We start from the raw sequence: 10,678 nt of genomic DNA on the forward strand, positions 1-10,678 counted from the left end.
ATGGAATCTCTTGACCTTCGAAGGCTTAGGGGGACATAGTTTCTTCCGGATCGGCGGTGGTTTGTTTAGTGGATCGGCGGTGGTTTGTTTAGTGGATTGGCGGTGGGTGCTCTATCTTTGGGTCACGACACGAAAACCAGTCCGGTCACTGAAATATTTTTGTCGTGACGTCATTCTCTACTAGATGAAGAAGACGAAACAAAAAAAAATACTAAAAATGGGAAAAAAAAACTCATTAAATTTGCGTATCTGCATGATTCGAACTCGGAATCGCGAAGGTATTTTAACTCACGCGTTACCACCAAACCACGTCAACGATCATCAGAAATTTTTTAACAACTTAGATATATATATATATATATATATATATATTTAAACACATGTGACGGAAAGTTAACCCCGTGATCCTTCTGTTTACGGAGATTTAACGGTATGCTTTAAATGGCTCAATTAATGAAAGTTAGCTATTTTATTAAAAAGTCAAACTAAACTTAGTGATTTAAATGGCTTTTTTATCCCAAATTTGAAAGTTGTGGATTTTTATGGCATTTTTCCCATAAAAAAAAACTCAAATCTCTGATTTTATATTTGGTAGTTGTTTGGAAAAATAAAAAACTAATACAGTAAAACCTCTACAAATTAATACTCTATAAATTAATAAATTTTGTTAGTCCCAAGTCGGGACAGTGTAAAAATTAAAAAAAATCGATAAGATAATAAGATTATAATTTTTTTGAAATCCCCATGTAAAATATGGTCTCAATAATATCATAAATAAATAATCATGTAAATTTACATATATATATTATATATGTATATACTGATATAGTAAAGTATGTTTCTCTTACACCTCATATATATAAAACAATTGTTATGTTGTATCTTCAAAGTATAATAATATAAAATATTCTATAACATTTCATAAAACAGCTAAAACTTTTTAAAATTTTCAATTTCTAAATATACATCATTTACATTTTCATAGTTTAATAGACTATTAAAATACGATAATTGGTATTCTTATTCATAAATTTGAATATTTATGTCATATGTATAAGTGAATTTGTCTATAATATTTGTAATTCATTGTCAATAATATTTTTTAATTATTTTACATTCAGTTCCAATACAATAAAATTTACAACATTCAAAATTCTAATCTTATTTTGCAAAAATTGTCTCAATTAATAATTATTTAAAAAATTAAACAATTAAAAATATACCTATAAATTAATAATTATTAATTTACATTATAAAATAATTATTATTAATTTATAGATAAATTAATATTATTATAAATTAATAAAATGTCTAGGTCTAATATTATTAATTTATAGAAGTTACTGTACAAGGTTTAATAAGTGGGCTCAAGAACAGGGAAGAAAGGGCGAGGGCCCATTCCTTTTCAGATTTTGTCGATTGGAAAGACTAAAATACCCCTACATGTTAAAGTATGTCCTTTGACCCTCTAAAGGTTAATTGGGGAAGAAGAAAACTCTCCGTCTCTTTGTACTTTCTCTCTTCTCTTCTAACAATTCATCAAGGTAAATCAAATCACTACACTTTTTCACAAACGAAGTTTTTTTTTTTTTTTTTTTTTATTTCCCTCATCACTCTCGCACTTCTACATCTTGAACTCTGTCTTGCTCGATTCCGGTGATTCTCATTCGATTTAAGGGTTCACGATCTGAGGGTTTTTGATTCACTCTTATTGGGTTTTTGTTTCCTGTGTGATTCTTAGCTTTTCCTGTTAGTATCTCTTTGATATTGAAAACAAATAATTTATCCAACCCAAATCTCAAAATTGCTTCTGACGATTTTGGATATTTTAATTCGTCTTCTGGGTAATCGTTTTAGATGTTAAATTACTAATCTTTTTTTGTTATTTGTAGAGTGTTCAGTTTGAAGAATGTCGCAATCAGCTGTAGATGTGCCGCCAAAAGGTGGGTTCAGCTTCGATCTGTGTAAGAGAAATGATATGCTTACACAAAAGGGTCTTAAAGCTCCTTCTTTTTTGAAGACTGGTACTACCATCGTTGGTTTGATTTTCAAGGTTTGCTTTTTTCATTATCCCTTAGTTTTGTTTATAGAGTGGAACTGTTTTGTACCTAGTCTTAGGAAAAAAAATGAATCGAGACTTTATTATACTGTGTTAATATGCACTGACTTTTTTAGTGTGGAAGTTCAGATTAGATCTTTTTTATAATTGATTAGTCTAGAAGTTGAAGCCTAATTAGTATCGCAAGCATACGACTAGATTGCTCTTCTTAATGGGTCTTTTTATTCATTTTATACATGTTAGATCCTTTTCCAAGTTCTCATCTCTTCAAGTAGGTTTTGCGTACTGCAAAATGTGGTTGTGGTTATTAATTATCAGCTCTCTGCCTTTTTGTATAGTTTAGAGAACAGTATTCAAACCTGTGAAGGGTGTTTGTGGTGTTCCTGCTCTCATAGTTTGTCTTTTGGATTCATTCTAGTATATGATTGGGGGAAGGTATGTAACGCTGATTTCAGTATTTGGGTATTTGTATAGGATGGTGTGATACTAGGGGCGGATACCCGAGCAACTGAGGGACCTATTGTTGCTGATAAAAACTGTGAGAAGATTCACTATATGGCACCGAACATATATTGCTGTGGTGCAGGAACCGCCGCTGACACTGAAGCAGTTACTGGTATTCACTCTCTAACTACAGTGTGGCATAATTTTCGTTTTCTCTGTTAGAGATATCAGAATCCAGTTGACATAATGTGTCGCTCCATAAACTTGATGCTAAGTTATCTTGGTTTCATTCTCATTCTCCAGATATGGTCAGCTCACAGCTGCGGTTGCATCGTTACCAGACCAGTCGAGACTCTCGTATCATTACTGCTTTGACCCTTCTCAAAAAACATCTTTTCAGGTAATTTGGTTCTGTCTCATCTAGAAACTCGTCTTAAAGAAACATAGATTACTTAATTGCCTAAGTTTCATTTCAGCTATCAAGGTCATGTCTCTGCTGCGCTTGTGCTTGGTGGAGTTGATATCACTGGGCCTCATCTGCATACTGTAAGTTTTAATTCCCGGATGCTATCTCCTGAGAAGAGATTTTTTTGCTTGTTTGTTTATCGTCGTTATTCATATCACATCTGACCCTTTCTCTTATACACAGATATACCCACACGGTTCAACTGACACTCTTCCATTCGCTACAATGGGTTCTGGTTCTCTTGCTGCTATGTCTGTGTTTGAGGCAAAGTACAAAGAAGGCCTAACTGTAAGTAAACGAAAATATTCATCTTTCTGTTTCCAGATACATTATTTTCTTCTGTCTGATGAAATTTCTTGTTACAAAATCATGTAGAGGGATGAGGGAATTAAGTTGGTCGCTGAAGCCATATGCTCGGGTATATTCAATGACCTGGGTAGTGGTAGCAACGTGGACATCTGCGTGATAACAAAGGTTTGTCTTCACCCTGCTTTAACAAGTACCTTTGAACAAAACTCCCTTTGGTCAGCATGTAATGACTCATAATTTATCATCTCATAGACATTACACTGACCAAGTAAATCACCAACAACCCCACAAAACCCAAGTCTTAGCATTGTCATTAGATTAATGAAAATGTCCTCTCCATTTGGTTTAATGCAATCCTAAAACCTCTGTTCAGCTAGTACACATTACGCTGGCCAAGTTATTCCCCACCAAATCAAACTCTTTGCATTCCATCTGTATGATTTGTTGCTTTTGGAGCTTATCGTTTTACACTGTGTTGGCAAACAGGGGAACAACGAATATCTGAGGAATTACATGGAACCAAACCCAAGAACCTATGTCAGCAGCAAAGGTTATTCCTTCACCAAGAAAACCGGTAAGTTACTCTTTGAACACACAACAAAGAAACTAACATCGAAAGCCTCGGGTTGAATCCAGTTTTAATCCTTGGTGTTTTTTCGAACTTCATCTTTTTGGTTTATTGTGTGACAGAGGTTCTTCTCACCAAAATCACCCCATTGTTGGAGCGAGTCGAGATTACAGAAGTGGGTGAAGCCATGGAGGAATGAATAAATCATTCTCAAAACCTTTGCATTGATCTACACCAAGGCTCTTTGTACTCTCATGTTATCATCTACCCCAGTCTTGTCTGTTTCCTATTTTTAAGGATCATTCGATACTTCTTGGTCTATGTCCATCTTAGATTTCAATATAGAGAGAGAGAGATTTCTTTCTTTCGAATCGTATAAAAAAAAGCTTGGGTTTCTGCATTATTCTCCTTGTACTTGTGCTTTCTCAATTTTCTTACACAAACTTTTGGCCTCTTTATAAACCACCAAAACAAAGTTTATACATAAAATAACTACATAGACTTCTTTTTTTTGCAATACAAATAACATAATATAATACACCTTTAGTTGATCTGATCAGTAAACCGGTAGCAACTTGACCAAATTTAATCTGAGTTTGATATGATTTTAACCCGATTCTTCTTTTTCTTCACCCAATTTTTACCTGAATGTTTTTCTTCACCTAAAGTCAATAAACATGTCTAATGGAGTACTAAGTTGTATTATTCATCTTGGATGGTTACTTTTAATTTCTTTCTCTTGATTGGTGGATGTAGAAACTAGAGAAAGGGTTTTGGAAAAACATCTTTATTATTATGTTGTCTTTCTTAATCAATCATACAAGGGTTTATATAACACTAAGTCTTAGGATTTACAACAATATTAGAGTTTATAATAACCGACATAAACAAAATACTCCTCCGTACGACAAACGTGGTACGCTAAACGCAAACTTTGCAATCATGAAACGGAATACGTATGTCATGGACACTTGTCAAGGATGGACAAATCATGTTAACAAACTCCTCTGGGCATAAACTTTAATCTTGAAAATAGGGGTGGAACATCAGCTCGTCTTCGGTCTTTGGTAAAAAAGAATAACAACATCCCATGGATGCAAATCCTACAATCTCCACAAATAATTGTCCTAATCTCGGACAGTCCACAAATCTGACTAAAAAGAAATTGACATAAAAACACGAGCGTTCCAAACAACTCCCCTGTAATGGTAAAACTATTACAAAAAAAACTCAAAAAATTCATAACTCAAACTCATGTAAACCATAAACCCTATACCAAACATCAAGAATTTAAATAAAAGAATTAATTATTGCAAAAAGAAAACCCAAAACGAATTTAATAAAATAAAAACCATACAACAGTACTCTTAAATCACAATCCCAAAATCCCATTAATTAAATTATTAAGAAAAAAATAAATTATGAATACTAACCAAAACCCATAAGCTCGTTTACTAAAAAACAAACGTGGACAAAAATCCACACATCACATCATCTTCATCATCTCCGCCACCATCGTCTTCATCGGCTTCACATCCCATGATCATTGGGATGACAAGAACACTAAGACGAAAGCTTTAATTTAGATGCACAAGAATCGTCTGCTCTGATACCATTTAGAAACTAGAGAAAGGGTTTTGGAGAAAAAAATTATTATTATGTTGTCTTTCTTAATCAATGATACAATATAACACTAGGTCTTAGGGTTTACTAACAATATTAGGATTTATAATAACCGACATAAACAAAGCCCAGCATGAACTGTTGGACCATACACCAATATATTATTTACATTTGCATTTATCTTGTAAATATATTATTAACATTTATCTAAATATATCTTCTTATAATTAAAAGAGGAGTACATTTTAAAAAATGCCAGAAATCCTTCAAGTATTTATATCAGTTACCACTGAATACATATAAAAGGAAAAGGAATCGATTAATTGAGCAGGGTAAATGTGTCCGAAATTATTTTAAAAAAATACCGATCCAAACAGCTAGGATCCGCGTGTTTTAAAAAAAAAACCCGGTTTCCATTTTCCTATGGGCCAGATTAATACCATCTCGGCCATATTAGCAAAGCCAAGAGGTTTTAAAAATTATCCATAAGCCCAATATTTTCAGCCTTCGACAAACAAACTTCAGAATATTCCTTTGAATTTTTTTGGTAACTATTCAGACAATATCTTCTCAATCAATCCCGCCCTCGAATCTCTCTGCATAATCTTCACAATCAATCAACATTGAAAGCAAATTCTATCAAATACATAATATAATCCTAATATAAACCAAAAATCTCGCAATCATCAACGCCTCTTTGTTACAAATCCTATACGATACCCTAACCTACTTGATCACTATAAATAATCCAACATGAAACACATTCATAACTCATCAAGCAAAAATCATTTCTCAAGCAAAAATCATCAAGCAACAAACAATGGCTGCAGCTTACGCTTACCTTCGAGACGTTAAGCCTTACAAGACTTCTTGGAAGGTCCAAGTCAGGGTCCTTCATTCATGGAAGACCTACTCAACAAGGTTTGGTGAAACATTCGATATGGTGCTCTCAGATGTCCAAGTAAGTTTAAATACTGGTGTCTCTCATCATTCACCTGTAATTTTATGGCCGAGATGCAACTACAATGTACCTTATATCTTCTGTTATCATGGAACGAAGATTCACGCTTCGGTCAAGAAAGACTTGATCAGTCGTTTTGAAAACAAGGTCGTCGCTGGGCAATGGAAAACTGTCGAGAACTTTGGTTTGAGTATCGCCACTGGTCAATTCAAGCCTACTACCCATCGTTATAAGATGTCGTTCATCACTCAAACCATTGCCAGTAGGATGGATTCTTTCTCTGATGATCCGTATTTAACTCTCTCCCCATTTGTTTCTATCTTGTCCGGCAACCTAAATGAAAACAATCTGATTGGTGAGTTATTTTATTTGTACCATATCGAATGTTTAAAATTTTGCTAATTCAATGACATCATCATTTTCAGATATTGTTGGTCAAATTGTTAATGTTGGTGAGATGGAAACCATCGATGTCAACAACAGACCCACTAAGAAGATCAGTTTTGAGCTTCGGGATGAGAGGTAACATTTTATTCATAATTCCACATATGTGAAAACATACTTCATCCGTCCATTCATAACATAGTTAAAATGTGCGTGACTTTTATTAGTGATGATAGACTACCATGCACTTTGTGGGGTACATTTGCTGAGCAAGTGAGTAGTGCTTGTGAAGTTGATGCTCAAGCACGTGTTATTTGTTTGGTGAGATTTGCAAAAATCAAGACTTATAATGGTAAGTTTTAATCATTTAACCATATCTGTTTGTAGTATCTTTTCAAAAATCTCTTATTTTATAAAAAATTCAATGTTGTTTATTCTTATAGAGAAGAGGAGTATCTCCAATGCTTTCAACGCATCGGTAGTGGTTTTTAATCCCGACTATGCTGACATCCTAGAGTGGCAGAATAAGTAAGTTTAACAGTATATAATTAAGTAACCATAAGTGCTTATTGTATATTGGATTTTATCCCCCTAACTTAACATATATATATATGTAAGGTTGCCAAACGATGGGCTTGCTATTTCCTTAATTGAGAGGAGACCAAGGAATGATTGGTAGATAGCAAATGTTGGCGAGATCTATCAGAACTTCCCAAGGAGGAACATACAAGCTATCTTGGATATGTTTGAGGTAATCCATTTCATTATACCAGTTTTAAAAATCAAAAAATTATTAACGTGTTCTTTACAAATTATAGTGGTGTTTTCTAATCTGAATATATACACATGTGTAGGAAGGAAGAGTCAAATTGATATGTACTATTTATGCCATAGATTGTGATTGGGCTTGGTACTATATATCGTGCAAAAGGTGTAACAAGAAGGTTACACCTATCAACGCAATCACCAATGGTTCTGTCTCAACGGCAAAGAAACCCCAGTTCTGGTGTGATGGTTGCAACCATCATGTTACTAATGTTCTTGCAAGGTGTACACATTCGAATATTATAGGTGGCAATTATAAGTGTATAATCTCCATACTCATCTACATGTCAACGTTATGTATAATTATAGGTACAAACTACATGTCAACGTTGGATAATTCTGGTGAGTTGAAGTTGATGCTCTTTGATAGCATTGCCACAGAGATTGTAGGCTGTGCAGCAAACTCACTCATTGATGGGCCATTTTATGAGGTATTTCATATGATTATCCTATATCAATAACTTAATAACAGAGTTTTACAATGGTCACTACATAAAATTCCTTTTGTGTTATAATTATAGATGGAAGATCCTGACAACTTGCCAGATGATATCAAGAATTTGGTCGGAAAAACATTCCAGTTTCTTGTGAGTATTGAAAGTGAAAACCTGTGGAATGAGTTGAATATCTACAAGGTTTCAAGGGTGCTGGTTAATGATGGTGTACCAGATGATGACATTAATGATGATTCAAATGGTGGGGATAATCCTCCGGATGATAGCACCGGATATCAGGTTCATTTAACATAACAATACACTTAACAAACGTTTAGAGCATTCAACTGTTAATACTTATATTTTGTAAAAATTTATTTGTTCTAGGCTAGCCTGTGCTTGACCAGCAGTCAGGTAGTCTCTGACTTCACGACTCCATCGTCAAAGCGTAGAAGTGCTGATAAAGACTCCCCTAATGACTATTCCTCTACTACAAAGAAGCTTTGTCTGGACCACATCAAAGTGGTTCAGATTAAGCAGGAGAAGCTGACCAAGGCAGAGATGGTGAATGAGGCAAACAAGAAGAAGTCGTGAGCAGAGGTTGTGTTGAAGACTGCTTCGTCGAAAAAAAGAAGAAGAATTGAGTTTTTTTTTTAATGTTAAGGATTTAAAAGTTGTTTGCAAGTTTTTTAAGTTTCCAGTTTCGAAGAATTGATCCAGTGTGATGAATCTGGTCAGAATAATTTGTTTCTATCTTCCCAAAATTAATAAAAGGATGAATTCCTTATTTTCGTCCATAATAATTGTGTTGCAGGAATAATACCACAAAATTGTTCTTATATATATATATATATATATATATATTGGATATTTGTAAATACACAAAAAGCTGAAGATTAAATAGTAAAAAGTTGGTTTCTAGATAATCGAAAAAAAGTAAACCAATTGCAACAATCTTGGTAACTAAAAAAGTATAGAGCTATCAATCTGTCAATCAAAACCAGTTTAAACTTAAAAAAAAAAGTAGATAAAAAATTTAAATTCAAATATATCACATATTTGAAAAAAATACATGAGTCAGTCGTTATTTATTTATGTCTATGATTTTGAGTAATTATTCTCTCAACGTATATATAAATAGATATTCATTGTTAAGTTTTAAGAAAAAACTAAGTCCCAGGGAAAACGAAAAGTTTCCAATATCAAAAGGTTTCAGATCAAATCTCACCATGTCTCATCGGTCCTTTTTGGAAGATATTACTCTAGATTCATCAAGGAAGAAAAAGTGGACTATTTTTGTCAAAATCCTGAGTATTTGGAAAGCAAAAGAGAATTATGTTGAAATGATTCTCGCAGATGAGAAGGTATTCTATCCTTTGTTTGGTTTTTTAGTTTTCGTCATCTCCTATATACATTATCTCACACTTTATGTAATTCCATTGGTTTAGAAATGTATTAAAATCCATTCTATTTTTATTTTATCGCAGGATCTAGAATTGATGCTTCAATACCTCCGATCAAGTATAAAGAGAAATTTAAGAGATACCTCAAAGAAGGTGAATGGTACCTCTTGGACTTCTTCAAGGTTGTTGTGACTCCAAATTCGAATCCATACTCAGTTCACCCCTTTCATCTCCTTTGTATTCCTAAAACAACAATGGATGCTATCAGTCCAAAATCGATGAGTCAGTTCTTTGAGTTTTCTTCAGCAACACAAATTGCGAATGCAACAGAAGCTGATAAGAAAGGGGTTGTTGGTATGTTTTCAATTATCAGGTTAATCCCTTCGATATATTTTCTGTTTATTGAAAAATATGATTCATGTTTTTATGTAGATGCATGTGGTATTCTGATGAGTGTATCTCCGATTGCAAAGATACATTATATGGACAAGAATAGTGGATGTGATTCTGAAGCAAATATGGTCATTTTCAAACTAAAAGATACCACGTAAGTTACTAAACCGTGTTAAGATCCTTCTATGTGTTGTATAATCTGTAATATCCTAACCACACAAAGTCTACATATGTTCTTAAATCTCTGTTAGTGGGAGGAATATGAAATGTGTTGCAATAGGAAAAACCTGTGATGACTTTGTTAAGAATTGGTTTACAAGGGTATCTGATATTAATTATGTCTGATTCTGCCTGTTCAAGATGCTTCTTCGATAAAGAATTCCCAGAAATCGAGAGGAAAAGTTACAGGTTAGATTGTATATTCTGTTAATCATCATATATCGACAACATATATTACGGAGCTAGCCATCTTTGTTTCAATATGACAGTGGACTTGAACAGTTAGAAGAAGATGAAGTCTTTATGGAGGTTGTTGAGCAAAACTTTTAAATTAACGAAGAATCCCTTTCAGAATCTATAATTATGTAATTGATGTTTAACGTTTGAATTAAGTTTTTTCAGAAAATTCTAAAAAGTGTTATTGTATCGAATTTATTTACAACCATTAGCACAATGGTAAATTTATAGTTATCATATTTTTCATTTAATTGATAAATTACAACTATTAAAATGGAAATATAGTTAGTTAGTCCTTTAAATTAGGAGTTTGTTGACATACCTTTTTATGTTGGCGAAGATTACGGTCTAAA

General features: G+C 33.3%; 1 protein-coding gene and 1 pseudogene across 5 annotated transcripts; both read left to right on the forward strand.

Annotated features, from left to right (window-relative positions):
* Nucleotides 1-1,428: 1,428 nt before the first annotated feature.
* Nucleotides 1,429-4,249, forward strand: LOC104779980 (proteasome subunit beta type-7-A). 5 transcript variants are annotated; one of them, XM_010504434.3, is made up of 9 exons: nucleotides 1,429-1,544; nucleotides 1,893-2,053; nucleotides 2,534-2,675; nucleotides 2,807-2,903; nucleotides 2,980-3,049; nucleotides 3,153-3,257; nucleotides 3,345-3,443; nucleotides 3,765-3,852; nucleotides 3,969-4,249. In XM_010504434.3, the coding sequence occupies exons 2-9, from the start codon at nucleotides 1,910-1,912 to the stop codon at nucleotides 4,043-4,045; spliced, it is 822 nt and encodes a 273-aa protein (XP_010502736.1). In that variant the 5' UTR covers nucleotides 1,429-1,544; nucleotides 1,893-1,909; the 3' UTR covers nucleotides 4,046-4,249. The 5 variants fall into 5 exon arrangements, with proteins under 5 accessions (XP_010502736.1, XP_010502734.1, XP_010502733.1 ...); XM_010504432.3 differs by having other exon boundaries at nucleotides 1,482-1,656; XM_010504431.3 differs by having other exon boundaries at nucleotides 1,539-1,749.
* A 2,040-nt stretch (nucleotides 4,250-6,289) lies between these two features.
* On the forward strand, nucleotides 6,290-10,418 carry LOC104783613 (replication protein A 70 kDa DNA-binding subunit D-like; annotated as a pseudogene).
* The last annotated feature ends 260 nt before the right edge of the window (nucleotides 10,419-10,678 follow it).

This window comes from Camelina sativa, chromosome 4 (assembly GCF_030686135.1).
Source record: "Camelina sativa cultivar CO46 ecotype springtype chromosome 4, ASM3068613v1".
Lineage (NCBI taxonomy): Eukaryota > Viridiplantae > Streptophyta > Magnoliopsida > Brassicales > Brassicaceae > Camelina > Camelina sativa.

Coding starts and splice junctions, on each gene's coding strand:
- LOC104779980 (XM_010504434.3), top strand. CDS start 1,910: ATGTCGCAATCAGCTGTAGATGTGCCGCCAAAAGGTGGGTTCAGCTTC. Junction 2,676..2,806: donor TGACACTGAAGCAGTTACTG/GTATTCACTCTC, acceptor CTCATTCTCCAG/ATATGGTCAGCTCACAGCTG. Junction 3,853..3,968: donor TTCCTTCACCAAGAAAACCG/GTAAGTTACTCT, acceptor ATTGTGTGACAG/AGGTTCTTCTCACCAAAATC.